The sequence below is a fragment of the Chionomys nivalis genome, chromosome 9 (assembly GCF_950005125.1).
Source record: "Chionomys nivalis chromosome 9, mChiNiv1.1, whole genome shotgun sequence".
NCBI lineage: Eukaryota > Metazoa > Chordata > Mammalia > Rodentia > Cricetidae > Chionomys > Chionomys nivalis.
In genome coordinates this window covers 33,102,425-33,121,381 of record NC_080094.1, presented here as the reverse complement: position 1 = coordinate 33,121,381, position 18,957 = coordinate 33,102,425, and the positions used below count along the sequence as shown (strand labels likewise).

Below are 18,957 nucleotides of genomic sequence, written 5' to 3'. Positions count from 1 at the left end.
AATTCATTTTCACAGCAAAACCACTAAAATTGGATCTTGTAGTTATCAATCACTTGGATTTCTACTTTAAAAATTTATAGTCATCTCAGATCTATGCCTTGCTTGTTATGTACTCAAAAGCAGTCATACATATCAGAATATATGGTTAGCTCTAATACTGCAGAGATAATATCAAATATAAGAATAATACTAAATAATATCAAATGTAGAATACTAGTGTCTTAGTACATATCCTGTTGCTATAACAAAATACCTAAAATTGTGTAGTTCAAAAAGAATAAAAATTTATTCAGCGCATTATTCCAGAGGAGGGGAGCCCAGATCACCACATGAGCATCTGATAATGGGTTCCTTGCTACATCACAACATGGCAGAGGGCAACATGCCAAAGCAGAACATGTATGCCAGAGAGAGTTTCTGTTAGAGCAAAGCCATTCTCGAGATAACCCATTAGCCCATTGTAGTGGTTTGAACGAGAATGGTCCCCTTTATAAGAATAACTTATAGAGAACTTGCTTGGGTTATATAGTATATACACTGTAAAACGATCATTTATTAAAGATCTTAATATTGCAACTCATGGTGAGTTAAGCTATGGGTGCATTAACAAACAACTCCTAAATCACAATTAATTATTTCTGGTATATGTTACATGGTCAGTTGAACTATTGATGGAGGATAGAAAGGAGAAGATGTTCTCCAGTCATTAAAGTTACTCAGAGACCTAGGATAAACAGAAGTTATATTTTGGGATATGTTTCCAAGACAACAAAGACAAAAAGCAGTTGGCATTCTCTGTATTGGCTTTTTGTGTTTCTGCCTTGTCCCTCACCATCTGTGTTCCATATATACTGGTCTGTTACTACTGTATCCTCATATTTTTACACATTTTATATGAAGAAAGTGCACGGCAATGCCAGGTTTTCAAAGTACAGAGTGTAGCACATGTCTTCTCTGAGCCTGGTATAAGACAAGAATTGGATTTTTTGTGTGTGTGCAATGTTAATGAGCACTATAATTAAGAAAGTAACTCTTTCTTAATTAAGTAAGAACTCTTAAACAAGCAATCACTTGTTGAAGTATATCAAAACTTCTAGACTTCTTCCTCTTAATATTTATTTTCCATTGTCCATTGGAAAGCATTTAAATGAATGACACAAGATAACTGGTACCGGGTTTGAAATCAATAGCTGTTATGTGTTTATATAAGAAGGTGGCTGCTACGGTTTGAACAGTGTTCCTCCCCTCCAAGTCTCATGCAGAAACGTCCCTAGTGCAGCAGTGTTGAGAAGTGGGGTCTTTAGGAAGAAACTGTGTCATGGGGGCTCTGGATGAATCCACTAGTGGATGAATGGGTGTCTTAGTTACTTATCTATTACTGTGGTAAGAAATCATAACCAAGTAAACTTATAGAAGAATTTGGGGCTTTATGGTTTCACAGGGTTAGAGCCCATAACAATCATGGCAGGGAACATGACAGCAGACAGGCAGGCATAGTTCTGGAGAAATAGCAGAGAGCTTACATTTTATCTGCAAGTAGAAAGCAGAGAGAGACAAAGTTAGAGGCACTTACAGTCAGAAATAGAGAAAGACAGACATAGACACAGAGAGCAAGATAGAGACAGAGAGACAGAACAATGAAAACGGTGAGAGTCTTTTGAAACTTCCAAACCCACCCTCAGTGATGCACCTCTTCCCGCAACATCACACAGCTCCTAATCTGGGGAACAAGTAATCAAATACATGAGCCTATAAGCGCTATTCCCTTTCAACCCACTGCAGTGGGCTAATAGAGGTTATCTTGGAAATGACTTTGCTGAAATAGGAACTCTCTCTGGCCTACATGCTCTGCCTTACCTTGTTGCCCTCTGCCATGTTGTGATGCAGCAAGGAATCCCTCACCAGATGCTGATCAGGTGCTCATGTCATGCTCTGGACTCCAGAAGAATGAGCTGAATACATATTTATTCTTTTTTTCCCCTGCTGTTTCAAAAGGCTTTATTTTTACTTGGTCCAAGACTTGAGAGGGGCTCCAGGGCATTACAAAGCTGCCTAGTGGCTTCTTGAGAGGTTCAGGTGAAGGTCCTGAGGCTGGCTGGTGCAGAGCAGAGGTGGGAGCCCCTCAGAAGGAGAGGCCTCCTAGTCATGCTTGAGAGTGAGTCGCTTAAAGAGGTACTCGCCTAGAGATGCCTGGGGCCCAGCCAGCCTGGGGAAGTTGGTCAGGTGGTTGCCCATCTTCTTGACAACCTTCACCTCTTCATCCAGGAAGTGGTTTTTGAGGAAGTCACAGAGATGTGGATCAGTGCGAGCAGAACTCAGGGAATGAAGATCCAAGAGGGCCTGGTTCAAGTTCTTCTCTAAGGCCAAGGCAGCTTCCATGGCCTCCTGATTTTACCCCACTCATCTTGACATGGCCTCTGCACATCATGAAAGGGTGCATGGCCTCTGCGATCATTCTGTGACTTGAGGAGACGTTCGGTGCCCTCACCCTTCTCCTTGGCCAATTCGTGGAAGAAGTGGCCTACACCCTCCAGAGCCACATCATCCCGATCAAAATAGTAGCCCTGTTCTAATCTCAATCATATTTTTTTAGCAAAATCTCTAGGAAAACTACATACATGTTAACATGAGGAGTACTAGATATGGACATCTGTACTTTGCCCACCAAATTAGTAAAACATCATGCTTGAAATTAGAGAGTTGGGATCAATAGACATATAAAATATATTTTTTAAAAACTTAGATTTCAGCTAGTTACAGAACCTCAGAAGTCCCAAGAATTCACAGTGGCAAACCATAGAAAAAGCACAACTATCCATACTTACAAATTTTGTTTAGTATTTTGAGACTAGGGCTCACTATAGTCTGACTGGCCTCCAACTTGTTATGCAGACCAGACCAGCTTTGGAGTTACAGATTTCTGTCTGCCTCTGCTTCCAGAATGCTGGGATTAAAGGCATGTACCACCACTTCAATTTTTATCCACACATCATTGAGTTTATTACCTAGGTCTGATTGACTGGCACATTATTGTGTGATCACATATTGTGATGTTATTTCACTGAACTTCTGTGTGGACAGGCAATAGTATATTGTGCACTACCTACATGTCACACATAACAGAATAACAAAGTGTTCCGATTTTCTCCTTGTCTTTCTTTGAACTGATTTCCAGATCTCCAAATCAAAAAACTTGTTTTTAAGGCTTATAGAATGTATGTATTCTCATAGCATACCTAAATCCCACCCACTCCAGGGAGAGGGTAGCATTTTGATATACATGGATTACACTGCATTGTAGCATCAACATAGCATTACATGTAACAGTCATTTCTGGCCTTCATCCATTTATTCATTTGTCTGTAGAAATAAGAGTGTGCTTATGAAGAATTTAAAAAGAGTGAAATGCATTGAAAGGAAATTAATTGCACAAGTTTTTTTTTCCCTGAATAGAGGGAGGTTTGCTTTTCAGTAAAATTTAGCTGAACATAATTTCAACCAGCTAAGAAAATGTAAACTTGATTTGATGCTCAACAATAATACTTAGGTTTGTTTAAAGCTTTTTGTGAAAATAATTCACTCTACATAAACTTTTTTAGTGTAATTATCACCTGTAGGGAGAAAGAAGATGCAAGCAAGTTGCCGTACATTTCCTGGCTCTATCTAGCATAAATAAGACAAAATATATCCAGTATAGTTTTATGGTGCCTTTTCCTGTAAGCACGTCCCGTTCCCAAAGTCACTGTTGCAAGATACTGGAAAACATTTAATGAGAACCATAAAACATGTGCAGATAAAGTAGGGAAAATATATGTGTATTGAGAGCCACTAAGACACAGTACAGTCACCATCTTTATAATTTAGGTGTCTTGACACAGTTTTATTCCCAACTTGTTGTAGTCATTTTTCTGCTGCCCCGAAAATAAGCAAATTTTATTGTTAGGAGATGCATGAAGCTTGTATATGGTGGTTATAACGTCGCCTCTGGGTTTCATTTGATAAAAAACCTGTTTCATTGGAAAGTAAATCTTGTTGCCTAACAGAATTATGAGTCTAAGCTGAGCAGAACTCCAGGGAAACATATGTTCTCTTCTATTAGTTTCAAAAATGTGAAATTTTGACATCTAATTCCTAGTTTGGCCAGCAAGAGGTCAGAGGTTATAGGTTTCTTTATAATATAATCAAGTTCTTTTGCATTGCATGTGTATGTAACCAGGGTTTGGATAATATCACCTCCGTAATACTTGAGATATGGAATCAGTTGATTACAAGGTTTCTCAAAGAACCAGGAAAACCCATTTCCCCCTCATTCCCTACCAGATCCAATTCCAATTCTTAGTTTCTCGGTCATTCAGAAAACCATTGAAGATCCATTCAGAAAAGCCCAGAGTGGTTACTTATGGGTATGAAAATTTGCTGCCTTTTTGTAGATAAACCTGGAAAAATCATGGAAAACATGGCCACTGAGCTGTCATTGGGCAATTTCTTCTTTGCAATGTAAAATGTACAGTAGCTGTGATTCAATTTTTGATAGACTAGGTTTCTGTGTCTTTAGATACTTTTTCCCCAGGCTATTTTCTTCCCAGGAGGAATGTCTTTGCATGTTTATAAATTTTCTTTTTTTAAAATAGCTATGAACTATTGGCCAAGTCAGTTTCTATAACACAGTCAGATTACAGCTTATTTCAGGAAAAGCATCTGAGCTGCTCTCACTATCACTATCACCAAGCAGTTAATTCACTGCTCAGATGTGCATGTTAACGGGTGGACACCTCGTTGCTCCTTAGAAATTATTTTTATATTTACTTGATGTTCCTTTGTTAAGAATACACTCAATATTCTTTTTACAAAACAGAGCGGTTTCTATATTTCTATAACTAAAGAACACTTTTCTGTGGTTCTTTAACACCATTTCCTACACTAACAGGATCTCACTCGACATCACACTTGTTTTATTGAGGCCCGATTTTCCCCAAACTTCATTCATTCGTCTAATGCCTATTTACTAAGTATCAGTCATTCTTCTAAGGACTTCAGTGAACAAAGCAGACAAAGTGACTACCCTCAAGACACTAGTTCCATGTTGCAACTTCAGGTGGTTTTTAAAAAATAGAAACCTCAGCTGGGCGGTGGTGGCGTGCGCCTTTAATACCAGCACTCGGGAGGCAGAGGCAGGAGGATCTCGGTGAGTTAGAGGTCAGCCTGGTCTACAAAAGCTAGGTTCCAGGACAGTACCAAAGCATCACAGAGAAACCCTGTCTCAAAAATAAATTAATTAATCTTTAAAAAAAAAAAAAAGAACAGAAACATCAAGCTGATGAAATCAACCAATTTGGTCCCTACCCCAATTTTTAACCTAGAAAACTCGAGGCATTTTGTGAGGAAAAGAGAAAGTGGGTGGGTGGGAGGAAGTTAGTGGTTTCTGAGTGACTTTAGGCAAATGATCTATAGGTTGATTGTGTAATCCTGCAGCGAGGTGAGAGAACCAGCAAACATCAATACTATCTGCAGAGTGCTGGAATGTTCCTTCAGACTCTCAGATATCTGAGACCCATTTCAGGGAGCGACAATGGCCATGCTTTTAAAAGGTGGTGTTAAGCCTAGTCGGTCATCACCCATTGAAAGGTTTGCCTACTTGCCTCTGATGACAGGCCGAGGAACTGCTCCTGTGGAATTGTATCACATCATTAAAGTTGGGAAGCTTTGAAATCGCGGTAAGGAAAGACAATTCCCTTCCCTTCCCTTCTCTCCGGTTCACAACTTGGCCCTGAATCCTTATTTGAGCCCATCCAGTTCTTCCCCTTTCCACAGAATCCCTCCTTCCCGCCCTTCAGAGATGCGCATGCGCAGAAGGAGTAAGGCGCCGGCGGCCCGAGCCCGAAAACATCGATTGACTCGGTGCTCGGCTGGCTCCTCGACTTATCTGCGTTCGATTGAGGAGTGTGGCCGCGCTCTTCCGGCGCCAGGCAGCTTTTCCGGTTTGGTCTTCAAGCGCGACGGCGCAGGCTTTAGGTGGGTCTGTTGGGGTCCCGTTGGCCGTGGGTGCCCCCAAGGCTTGGGCGGATCCTCCCAGTCGGAACCGAACCGGCGAGGGCGAAGGTGTGGTCTGCCGCGTGGTCCCCGACTCGGCGGAGGATGCGACGGAAGGGAGGGAGGGACGGCGACCCAGGGGCTGGCGGGTCGAGGCCCGGCGTGCCAATCCGGGGTGATTGGGGTTTTAACGCCGGCGGGGCCCGTGTGCGGGGCAGATTGACCGGTGTGTGAATAGGCTCAAGATGGCGCATAGGAATTAGTCCTGGGGTAGAGAATGGCCGTTGTTTGCTTGGGGGCATTTACGGTTCTCTGGACACTCAGCCCTCACCTCACCCCCCAGTAGACTTTTGGGTGGGGAGGGAGATGGCACTTCGGGTTCCCTTGTGCTCTTTCAGTCCGCAAGAGCTACTACCAGAGCTTCTGCTCTTGTCCTCTTCCCTTAGACCCCAGCCCTTCTCCAGGTTTCCATTTAAGGAAGGCAGGTCTTTGATACGTGTTCCTTATAAAATGTTACCTGCATAGTACGTGCTCTTTGTAAATCATCCATCCCGGGATGTTCAGCACAGCATGTTGTGTGACGTTAAGACATTTAACTTGTAATAGCCATCAATGATAAATAGTAACTTTATGTACTTGCTGATGCAGACCGTTAGATATCTGTCTTATTTAGTCTTCTGGGCTCCTTTTGTTGGTACTGTTACTATCCCCAACTTGTAACTGAGGACCCGAGACTTAAAGGACCTTGCCCCTCAACGAAGCCGATTGGAAAAGCATAAACACAATTTAAATCCGCATCTCATTGGTGCTAGGATCTGAGCTCTTGACTATCATTCTAAATTGTTTTATGTGAGAGTATCATTCCTTTCAAATCTGTCAGAGGGAATCCCAGGGCAGCCCTGGAGGTGATGTATATAAATTAAATACATTTGAGGGCTCTCAAGATGGCTTAGCAGGTAAAGGCGCTTTTTGCCAACCTTGAACACTTTGAGTTGGGCCTCTGAGACCCATGTGGAGGAAGGAGAGACCTGGCCTTGAAAAGTTCTCTGACCCCAGCGTTTGTGGTGACACTCATACACACACACACACACACACAAATGTTCAAATAAATAAGTTTGTGGGTACACCTGTGAAATGCGTTGTAAATTTTATTATTCTATTACAATATTTTTACATTGTTTTTTTAAATAAGTTTATGTTTACTAGTTTCTTACGTAAATGTTTAAATCGCTTCACCGGAAAAAAAAGTTTCCAGTGAATATGATCAAAATACACTGCATGACATTCTCAAAAGAATTAGTAAATTACTTTTTTTTTTTTTTTTTTGGATTTTCGAGACAGGGTTTCTCCATAGCTTTTGGTTCCTGTCCTGGAACTAGCTCTTGTAGACCAGGCTGGCCTCGAACTCACAGAGATCCGCCTGCCTCTGCCTCCCAAGTGCTGGAATTAAAGGCGTGTGCCACCACCGCCTGGCTTTTTTTTTTTAAATATTTATTTATTATGTATACAATATTCTGACTGTGTATATGTCTGCAGGCCAGAAGAGCGCACCAGAGTTAAAAAGTTATTTCATTATGTAGATGGAAAGATAGTACCATTTATTTGGCGGTTAGAAAAAGGAGTACCTTGAATAAAATGTTTCTAAATCTATGTATTGGTGTTCTACCAAGTTTTAATCTTGAGAACTATTTGTCATTTATCTAAAAAGCCCCAATAGGGTCTAGGGAGAAATTATTGTCACTGCCAGCTGACATTTTTCTGACATCTGGGTTGGAAAAATAATTTCCCAGTAATGGTTCTTGTCTTTTGACATGGCATACACCTATGTGATTTAACCTTCCTTGCTAATAACAGATTATTTATTTCTTTTAGGCTATTTGAAGGGTTTTTTCCAGACATGGATATCAGGCCAAATCACACAATTTATATCAACAATATGAATGATAAAATTAAAAAAGAAGGTATGTTCTTTTAAAAACATTTCTTCACAGCTAAAATGTGTTTATTTACTTGTGTCTTGAGGCTGTGTTTTAATGTCTCATCAAATCCTCTTTCATAGTGCTCTATAATGCTTTGTCTCATTTTTACACAACACTAATGTTTTTTTAATATAAGAATATGCAGGCATTAAAGTGTTTTTGAATTGTTTTAACTCATAAATGGTTTCACATAACTATTTAAATTAGGTAGCTAATGAGAATGGTGTAATGTGTTCTTTCAAATTTTTAAATTAATGAAAGAAGTGGTCATTATATTGTTGTTTTATAAAGAACTTAGTCATTCAGAACCCTCATTCAGAAATTGTTTTCCCTCTTATTTGTACAGAATTGAAGAGATCCCTGTATGCACTGTTTTCTCAGTTTGGACACGTGGTAGATATTGTGGCTTTAAAGACCATGAAGATGAGGGGGCAGGCTTTCGTTATATTTAAGGAACTGGGCTCATCCACAAATGCTTTGAGACAGTTACAAGGATTTCCTTTTTATGGTAAACCTATGGTGAGCTAATCCTATTTTTTCTGCTTTAATTACTATTATTGAGTGGTTCAATAGGTTTTTAAGTATGGACTTGATGGTAGGCTTTCTGGTTTTTTGTTTGTTTAGGGAAATTTGTTTGTTTTTTACATAGGTATTTTGTTTGTTTTGAACCGGAGTCTCTGATAACCCAGGCTAGCCTTAAACTTGTTATGTAGCCAATGCTTAATTCTCCTTACTCCCTCAAGTTCTGGGATAATAAGGGCGAACGACCACCTATTATATATGTAATTTTATTTATTTATTTTTTTTATATTTATTTATTTATTATGTATACAATATTCTGTGTGTATGCCTGCTGGCCAGAAGAGGGCACCAGACCTCATTACAGATGGTTGTGAGCCACCATGTGGTTGCTGGGAATTGAACTCAGGACCTTTGGAAGAGCAGGCAGTGCTCTTAACCTCTGAGCCATCTCTCCAGCCCTATATGTAATTTTATTAAAATACACTCCTAGAGCTGTATTTATTATTAATTTATTGCAGTTAAAATGACCAATACTAAAATATATTATGATGTACACACAGGTAGCATTCTTTAAAACATTAGAAATTAAGGTAGGCATTGTGGGACATGCATTGATTCTCAGCTCTTGGGAGTGAAGGTGGGAAGGTCAGAAGTTCAAGGATATTCCAGGCTACAAGAGACTCAAACAACCAAGTAGGAGGGGATGGTCCAGAGAGCATGTATGGACCTCAATTAGGAGGCAGGCCCCTGGGTGTAAGACTGGATGATAGTTGATAGGAAGTATTGAATCTTAAGTGTGAATGCATATACCCTGACTATAGACTCATCCTGTCTTTCTGCTGGGATTGGAAAATCGTGTAAAGAATTCTTAGAGAGCCAAGGCCTGTGGCTTAGAGGATCTGAACCTTCATTCGTGTTCAGCCATTAACAGATTCTGCATCTCTGTTTACTTCTACTGTCACTAAAATATGAACAAGTTGAATCATTGCTTTAATCTGGAGATCAGCAAAAATTCTAAAGGACTAGATATATATTGCTGACCACATAGTTTTTGATACCTGTTGTTTTGTTTATGTGTTTTGAACCTTTTAAAATTGTGTTAAAATAATTGTTAACTCACAAGGTGTACAAAAACAAATCATGATCTGGATTTGACCTAAAGGGTGTAATACATGCTGATGTTCTAGCCCCTGCATATCATGGAGAAGGACTGGGCATGAGGCTATCTTGTTCGTTTAGGGTGTATTCCTGTAGCCAGTGGTAGCATCAGTGCTCAGACACTAATAACATCTAAGCTTACCTTGCTTTTTATATGCTAGGAGGGAGTATATTTTCTAATACAGACAGGTTGTAAGATTACAGGCCTCACTAGCCATATGCTCCTTTATTGTAGCTCTTTACTTAGACATCAGTGAAAGCTATACATACCCAGGCGAATTTGTGTGGCTGTCTCCAGCCAGACATAGTGTTAGCTGTCAGCAGCAGTTTGGAGCCTCTGTCCTGTATCGTACTCTTCCTTGAGTGTCAGTAACGTGAAGTTTCCTGTTACTATTACTTAATATGAAGACTTTACATAATCTAGATCTCATGTGCTTGGACCACAATTTGCCTGAATTGAAATGGCAAGTTGGCATGTGCCTGGTTAGCTGGATACAAAAAAGGAAGAAATATTTGCTGTGTTTGGCACTAGACACACCTTCCAACTTATTATTATTATTATTATTTTTAATGAAGGCAAAATATCCTTTGGTTTGATTTTTTTTCCACTGAAGGTATTTTAGAGGTTTGCTCTCTGCCTTGAGGAAGCTTGGCAGGAGCAACCAGATCTCCAACATCTTGACAGGATAATAATGCTGCTATGCTTGTATTTAAGTGCTTTCAGGTGAGATCAGCAGAGAGCAGAATTTGCTTCAATTTCTAACTCAGAACAACATGACCTCAGAAAAGTAGAGCTGCCGTCCTGAGGGCTTCTATCATGAGCCTTTTGGAGTAAATGTAAATTTTGTTCTTTGATGAATTGTATTTTATTTTTATGTCTAGAGTTTATTAATAATGGCAATCTGGGACTTTTAGTGTTCACTGGGATGTTTAGCAGAATCCTCTACCCACTAGAAGTTAAAAGCATCTGGTTAGCAGAGATAGTGCTGAGTGTCCCTGAGCAGGACAAGCTACATTATGTCCTATAAGAGCCTTTTTTGAGATCAGATACTTAGGTGACTGTTACAGTGGCGGACAAGTCAGGTACCTGAGATCTGTTCATGTCAGGAACAGAGTTGAAGACTCCAAAGAACTGAGTTCCTCTGACTGGTAGAATTTGAGTCTCAGCCCATCTTGTCTGTTAGAACATGATAGGAAGGTTAGCAGAGCTGTCTGGCATCTATGCAATAGAATTGTCTGCACTGGCCAGGCAAAGCCTGGGGTTCTGAGGGATGTGTCCTGCTTGCCTCTTCCCCTGGTGTATTCTTAGCTGAAGGAGGAGAAAGAATTGCTTTGGTTAAGAAATTATTGCCTTTTGATCCACACTACTTTCAAATGCTTTTGCATCTTTTCAGACGAAGATCAAATTCTTGGGATAGGAGTACTTTGTAGGATTACTGTGTTTTTTCTGTCATCTGAGAAATATTGATGCTTTGAGCTCCAGAGATGTGTTTGGTTGAATGGAAATTGCAACTTGCAGACAAAATACCCTAGGTAACTGTACAGGTCATTGGCAGAAATATTAGGCCGTTTTTTCAGTGATGAATTTAGCCATGTGACAAATTTAGTCTGTCTAAGGCCCCACTCCTCAAAGTTTAGCATCATTCCCTTTGTGCTTGCAAAAAGCATAGACTCTGAAGCTTTACCTAGACTTTCTGTGTCGGGCTCTTCCGGCTGTTAGATTGAACACTGTAGTTGGCAAAGCCCTAAGCGTAGGCCAGTGTTTCTCAGTGCTCGCTGGTCTCAGGTGCCTGCCATTTTACTGGCTCTGCCTGGTATAAGAAGATTAAGCCCAGTCATAGCAACTGATAGTCTTCTCTTTCCTCCCACTTCAACATTTAAGTTATTGAATTCATTTTTTTAAAAATGGTAGATTCAAAGGAAAGTCCTTTACAGACTTCAGTACTTTCAGTCACTGTAAGGAAATATGCATGATACATCCCACAGCTGATTGACACATATTGATCCTTTTTTGAGTCATTGATAAATCCTTTTCATTGTTATTAAGTCAGAAGAAGCAGTAGTGCAGCTTCTTCAGCCTTGGTCTTACCATATGCAGTCCGGTCTAGTTGCGTTCTGTTTGTTTCTGTGATAGTGGTGGGAATTGAACTTGGGACTTCATACATGATAGACAAGTACTTTCCTGCTTAGCTGTATCTTTACCTTTTGTTTTGAAATAATCTAAGTTTTTCAGACTGGCCTTGAACTTGATCTGAGTCCAGGCAGGCCTCTTGATTCCGTAAGGTTGCAGGTCTGAGCCACTCAGCCCAGTTTGTCCTTTAGTAAAGACAGTTGAGTCTAAGTTTGCCTTACTTGTGACTTTTGGCCACTACTTATTTCCACTGATTTCTTTCTCTGATTCCTTATAGATGTGTTTAAAATTAGTTTTCAGTGTATTTATGTACTGGCTTTTAAAAGGTTAGCAATAGTTCTAAACAGCCTTCCACAAAGTGATGTATTTTTTTTTCCTAAAACTAAAACAGCGAATTCAGTATGCAAAAACAGATTCCGATATAATATCTAAAATGCGTGGAACCTTCGCTGACAAAGAAAAGAAAAAGGAAAAGAAGAAAGCTAAAACCATGGAACAGGCTGCAGCAGCTGCAAACAAAAAGCCTGGCCAGGTGAGACAGAAAAGTGTGTGTGTGTGTGTGTGTGTGTGTGTGTGAACATCGGATTGGGTTTTTCTATGTAACTACCATGACTTTCTTGGAACTTGTTCTGTAGACCAGTCTGGCCTTGAACTCACAGAGATTCACCTCTCTGCCTCTCCAGTGCTGGGATTAAAGGTGTGCACACCACCACGGCCCAGCTAAAGGTGAAGTTTTAAGAAGCTGGGATAACTAAACTTTAAAACTCTAGTGTTTCAATTTAAGCAACAATTTAGAATATCAGCCTTTACACATGGAGATTTGCAGTAAACAGTTTTAATCTGATTTACCTGCTGTTTAATGACATCGTCATCTAAGACATACCTGTTGTGTTTTTCTTAAATTCTGTAATCTCTTCATCATGAGTATCCTACTCAGCTTCTTTGAACAATTAGAGGCAAAACTTGAAATCTCATAAAAGTGTTATTATCCGAAAAAGTAGTTACTTCTGAGTTAAAAAATATTTGAATACGTTTGACTCTGTATAATATTTATATGAAATTGTTTTTTTAAGAAGTAAGACTGTTCCTTTTCTCTATCATTATGTTTTTGATGTAAGAGCTCTTGTAACCTAGATGGAGTTTGTTCAGCCTGTGACCCTCCAGCCTCAACCTCACAGCACTCTTGGTAAATGTTAAAGCCAGGTGTGGTGGTGCACACTGTTAATCCTAGCATTGTAGAGGCAGAGGCAAGTAGCCTGGTCTACATAGTAAATTCCAAGATAGCTGATATATAGTGAGACCCTGTCTAAAAGAAAAGAGGAGAGGGCGGAGGAGAAAGAAATGTGTTCAAATGTTATGTTTTATGTTATGGTCTATAGTGTTGAGAGACACATTTCAGAAATAATTGGGAAAAATTGGTAAATAGTTAAGACATAGAAACTTAAATGGAATAAGGTATATTTTACGTTTAATTTAATGTTGCTTTATGCTATGTTTATTTTATAAATTTCCTTTGCTTTTTTTAGTATGACTGAAATTTAACCATTTCTTTGTTCTTTTGTTTTGTTTTGAGACAGGGTTTCTCTGTGTAACAACCCTACCTGTCCTAGAACTCACTCTTGTTGACCAGGCTGGCCTTGAACTCACAGAGAGATCTGCCTACCTCTGCTTCCTGAGTGCTGGGATTAAAGGTGTGTGCCACTACCGCCTGACCAGAAATTTAACCATTTTTTTTTAATCCCAATTTTATTTTTTTTGTAGGGAACACCAAATTCAGCTAATACTCAAGGAAACGCAGCACCAAATCCTCAGGTAATGTTTTCCTCCATGGGGTATTTGATCATAAAAATTATTGCAATATAAAATAGCGTGCGTGACTGCCAAAGCAAGTAAATCTTTTCTCAAGACATAATTGACTGTCTTTTTAAGAAATTTCTCTTCAAAATATCAAAATTTCCCTACGATGGAAATAAAACCTGGCCTGATTCTTATTTTGCATGAATTGGTGACAAATAAAGAAGACAAGGGTTGTGAGGGCCAAGAGAGGGCTTTTGTTTTGGATAAGGCGCATGCCAGGGTTTCACAGATGTGTAGTCAGAGGACTTTGTGAGGGGCTCTTACCCCGGTTGCTGACACACTGCCCTGTCTTTCTCAGGTTCAGGTTGGGCAGTGGTGTTTGCAGTCACCCTTGTTTCCACTTCTCCAGCACAAATATTTAATCTGCTTTGAGTACAGTTTAACTTATAGACTCTGACATGATCCACCTCTTCTCTGTACCACACGGTGTTAGAGTACACAACCGTATTAGCATATAAAAGCACACACTTTTTATTTTTCTTCTCCTTTGTTGTTGGGGACTGAATCTGAATCAGCCCCACTGAGACAGTCTTGATGCCACTCTTACAGATCTCAATCCTCCTGTCTCAGCCTCCTGAGTGCTGGAATTACAGATGGCTGTCACCATACCTGACCCTCTGTGTTCGTTTATGATCTTTCTGTTCTTCGAACTCTTTCAGAACTTGAAGTCACAGAACAGCACTTCGTTCTCTATCTTGAGCTGTTCACTAATTGTTTTTACATTTGATCTTTTCTGTTCATGACAGTAGCAAGTAGACAGTGTTTTCTTATATATAAATCCTTTATGCACTCTCTGTAGTATATAAAGTATTCTGTCTCAGGATAGGGTACCAAGCATGTGACTTCATATCTAATATGCTGCTTGTTTTATATAAGTAGATGCAGAACATGCCATTTACTGTCTGCATGCATGAACGGGAACACAGAGTCAGCAGGCTTTGGTTGGTAATAGTAATGTTTTAGTTCTTAATTTTCTCATGGTCTGGTAATAAACAGGAATCACATGGTGGAGTGTTAGCTGAGTCGAGTGATGAGCTGAGGAGCTCAGTGTTGCTGCCTTTTCTGGTCTTTAGACTTTGAATTCTGAATTCCAGGTGACATCATTCCCCAGTTACTACTGACCCACAGGTGTTTCTTCTATAAATACTGTTTTCACAGATTCCTAACCTTCCAGATTTGGGGTCTTAATTTGAATGCTGGCTTTCCCTGGTGTTAGGTTTTTATCTGTATCTCTGTTTTCAGCTTTCGTTTTGGTGTGTTAAGGTTTCACAGACCCCTTTAAGCTGCAGTGTAGTTCTCTAAAGATAGTTTTCATGTTTCTTACAACCTTGCAGTACAGTTTATATTCACAGGCTAACTTTGCCTTTTGTTTCCAATAGGTCCCCGATTACCCTCCAAACTATATCCTGTTCCTTAATAATTTGCCAGAAGAGACGAATGAGATGATGTTATCCATGCTGTTCAATCAGTAAGTTCTTTACTAAACAGATCTGTGTGGAGCCTCCTGTCAGGACAGGTTGCCCTTCTGTGGAAGGAGTTCATTTGTCACCCACAGCAGTAGTTCTCTGTAAGGTCATTGAAGTCTGGGGCGAATAATGGATTGAAGCCTGTCTCCAAGCTTAGCAAGTAAAGGATAGATTTCCCCTGTTGGAGTTGTTCTAATAGATGGGTAAACGGGAAACAAACTGACATAACGACAGGCGTGAATTAGTGTGACCTCTTGCAGTCCCTTCATGGTGAAATTTCATGTCAGGTGCCTCTAGCCTAATTGGGATTCTTGATTGAATGTGATTACTTTTCTTGAATGTGATTAGTTTTCTGATGTGGGAGTCTCTTCTGTGTGCTGTAATTAGAATTAATGAATAAAGAAACTGCCTTGGCCTGTTGATAGGGCAAAACTTAGGTAGGCGGGGAAAACTAAATGGCATGCTGGGAGGGAGAAGGCAGAGTCAGAGATACACCATGGATCCGTAGCTGGAGGTAGACATGCTAAAACTTTGTTGGTAGGCCACGACCTTATGGTGATACACAGATTAATAAAAATGGGTTAAATTAAGATGTAGAAGTTAGCCAATAAAAAGTTAGAGCTAATGGGCCAAGCAGTGTTTTAATTAATACACTTTTTGTGTGGTTATTTTGGTTCTGAGTGGTCAGATGAACAAGCGACTTCCTCCTCCTATTTTTCCTAGAGCAATAGCGAGAAGTTATTTGACAAATTTACTTATACATTTGCCTGTATTTACTGCTTTTATTTTTGTCTAGGTTCCCTGGTTTCAAAGAAGTTCGCTTGGTACCTGGGAGGCATGACATTGCATTTGTAGAATTTGAAAATGATGGGCAGGCTGGAGCTGCCAGAGATGCTTTGCAAGGGTTTAAGATCACACCATCTCATGCAATGAAGATTACGTATGCCAAGAAGTAACCTTTGGAATGGCCGATTTGAAAGGACTTGGTATTATTTATAGTGTTTGTTTGGATTACATTTGGTCAAGTCATTTTAATGGTTGGAAGTGAAATTGAAGTTTGGAAGATAAAGTCACCTAATTTTTTTTTTTTTTTTTTTTTTTAGTTTTGGTGAACTGTGAAATCTGAAGCCTTAATTTTCTACAATAAACTTTTATTTGTATTCTGTGCACTTAACACTGTTTACTGGTCTGTTGTTCAACCATCAAATGCTTATTTCAGTATAGAACACATCTGAAAGTGTGTAAAACTCTGTAATGGAAGTTGGTGTTATTTTGGAGCAGCAAATGACACAGAAGTTGAAAGGAGCAGATTGCAGTATCTAATGAACAGCATGTTAACGGTAAAATGATCAGCCTGCTGTTAGAAAACCAGACATGTGCCTCCTTCAGCCCGCTGAGCCTTGTGTTTACTGGAGTGGATTCATACTGTATTAAATTATGGCTGTTTGATAGCAGCTGCTCACTGTTCTCTAGAAAAACAAGCAGTAGGACTGCTGCCTTCAGTGGAATTTTTCCTTTTTTCCTTTTTATAGAAGGTTAGTATTTAGTCTCAATACTGAAGGGCTTTCAAGGGTTCCAGGCTTGGTAGTACCTGCCTGCAGTTCCAGCACTATGGATGCAGAGACACAAGGATCACTGCAAGTTCAAAACTAGCTTTAGCTGTTCAGTGAGCCCTGCCTCAAAATAAATAGATAAATAAAATGAATAAACAGCTTCCAAAGGGAATCTCTAGTCTTTCCTAAAACAGTTAATTTTCCTCCTTTGTGATGGTGAGGATGTGCACAGGTTAGATGTTAAGCATGAAGTCTACCACTGAGCTTCGCGTCCCCTGCCTATTGTTTAGGGTTGTTTCTTTGTTTTGAGATAATAGTTTGCAATGTAGTTAGTTCAGGCTAATGCCAAATTCTCACCAACGTGTTGGGATTACAGGCACGTGCCCATATTGCAAGCTCTTTGTAATTGTTAAACAGTTACAGATTTCCAAAAGCTACTTTTCTGATTTTACTTTATATTTAATGGCCCAATTCCTCCTACTAATGAAGACATCTTTGGAAGTTGACTTTATTTTTCAAATATTGCATATAATGAAAATACTATTTTTTGATATTCTTGTTTTAGTATTTGCTTAAAATACCCTTATCACTTAAAGTTTTTCTTATATACCTACAAAAAGAATCCACTGGTGAGACAGTTTAGCATAAGTTTATTTAACAAAGCAAAGGAGAAGAAAGAGCAAGGTGATAGTAGTCTGTGGTCAATCCCTGATTGATGCCTTACCAGCTAACCTGGGCGGGACGCTAACCGAAGGGGCAGCTACTAAGCCACAGCTGCAGTTCCTTGCTCCCCGCACACCTGACTCCCAGCGTCGGCATCACGCGCTGCAGCCTGTCCTTAGACTTCAGTGGAGCCACAGGCTCCTTAGAAGAACGTTAGGCTGAACAGATAATTTAAAGATGAAAGGACCGGAGAACATATGTGAAAACCCAGTAAAAGGAGGCAATGGGCTCTGGTCGGAACTCGCACGGCTTCTCCAGTGGCTGCAGTGTCTCTGGTGTGGCATTAGGCACAGTTGCTTGAATCTGAATTGTCCTAAATCTAATTAAATTCATATTCGCCCACAGCAAATACTGAAATAACCCATACCTCCCCCGGGTCATAGTGCCTAAAAAGACTTCGCATCGCCTTTGTTTCTTCAGCTTTCCAAAACCAATCCAAATGTTAGAGTATTTGTTATCTGTGTTATCCGTGATAGCTCAGAGTGGTTAACTTCCACTCTGCTGGGGAGTTTGTGCACGGTGTGGCAGTCCTGAGTTTACCAGTCCTGTTTCTTGAAGTAGCTCTAAAATTAAAATTGTCTTTTAAGTCCCGTATAGACAGCTAGTTTGGGACTAGAACAGTCTGAAGATAGTTGTCCTGTCAGAACTAAGAGTTAATCAGTGTTTGCGTTTTCCTACAGATGCTTTTAGACCGCTGGATCAAAGGAAGAAAAATAAAACCCACCCTGCCATTCCACTTTCCATAATGGTTTCTAATTCATCCTCTCCTTGATGTGAAGCAGGAAAGAGGATTGAAAATCTATTTTAATTTAAAATTGATAAGAGGCAGTAGCTGTGGATTATAGTCCCTCTGGGTGACCTGTGGATAAGGTGGTCAACAAAGGGCACTTTACTTCTATCATCTCTAATAAAGATACTGAGTCTTCTAAATCAGGCCAAATGTATACAGGATCCTTCCTGAAAACACCCACATACCCTAAAAACCTTTATATGAACACCAACAAAACAGTGAAACTTGCACACACGTGCTCATAGCTATGCATACATCTGCCCCAAATAAAACTTTTTATTGTAAGTAAGTATCAACTTAACCTTCAGAAAAAGTATGCTACACAAAATTGCTTAATTAATTTCTTATCCCTCATATTGGGTCTCTGAAGCCAAATTGAAGAGGACAGACTGTCAGGGAGCTCTAGTCAAGAAACAGTAGAATGGGGGCAGGATTTCCCCTGATCAGGGAGATGCCTATCCCAAGCACCCTATAAAAAGCAACTGCATACTGTCTGTCTACCCTGGTGAATGGGAAACTGGACCGAGACTGTTTTCTTTCAGTGTTAGATCCCACATGCCTGAAGCAGTACCTGGCATACGGTACATGCTCAGCAAATTTTTACCAAACAGAGCTATGTATTGATTGCTTCTAAAGAGTTGCTGAGACGGTTTTCCAGTGCGAGGGTTTCCTTGCAGTCAGGAACCAAGGAATAATTAAATAAATAAAGTCACACAGTGCAACAAAACTTCACACAAGAGACTCTGGG

The 18,957-nt window shown here is 39.9% G+C and overlaps 1 protein-coding gene and 1 pseudogene across 3 annotated transcripts; one reads left to right on the top strand and one right to left on the bottom strand.

The window, feature by feature from the left end:
- Positions 1 to 2,139: 2,139 nt before the first annotated feature.
- On the bottom strand, positions 2,140 to 4,987 carry LOC130880957 (ferritin light chain-like; annotated as a pseudogene).
- A 982-nt stretch (positions 4,988 to 5,969) lies between these two features.
- On the top strand, positions 5,970 to 18,208 carry Snrpb2 (small nuclear ribonucleoprotein polypeptide B2). Of its 3 annotated transcripts, none has more exons than XM_057780983.1 (8): positions 5,970 to 6,012; positions 7,903 to 7,991; positions 8,356 to 8,528; positions 12,212 to 12,352; positions 13,582 to 13,632; positions 15,057 to 15,145; positions 15,940 to 16,129; positions 18,100 to 18,208. In XM_057780983.1, exons 2-7 carry the CDS (start codon positions 7,928 to 7,930, stop codon positions 16,097 to 16,099), a joined length of 678 nt encoding a protein of 225 aa, XP_057636966.1. In that variant the 5' UTR covers positions 5,970 to 6,012; positions 7,903 to 7,927; the 3' UTR covers positions 16,100 to 16,129; positions 18,100 to 18,208. The 3 variants fall into 3 exon arrangements, with proteins under 3 accessions (XP_057636966.1, XP_057636965.1, XP_057636963.1); XM_057780982.1 differs by lacking the exon at positions 18,100 to 18,208 and adding an exon at positions 16,247 to 16,311; XM_057780980.1 differs by lacking the exon at positions 18,100 to 18,208 and having other exon boundaries at positions 15,940 to 16,238.
- The last annotated feature ends 749 nt before the right edge of the window (positions 18,209 to 18,957 follow it).

What these genes read in the sequence shown, in the direction of transcription:
- Snrpb2 (XM_057780983.1), top strand. Translation starts at nt 7,928, where the DNA reads ATGGATATCAGGCCAAATCACACAATTTATATCAACAATATGAATGAT. An exon ending in CTTTTTATGGTAAACCTATG is followed by an intron (nt 8,529 to 12,211) that starts GTGAGCTAATCC and finishes AAACTAAAACAG; the next exon opens with CGAATTCAGTATGCAAAAAC. An exon ending in ACGCAGCACCAAATCCTCAG is followed by an intron (nt 13,633 to 15,056) that starts GTAATGTTTTCC and finishes TGTTTCCAATAG; the next exon opens with GTCCCCGATTACCCTCCAAA.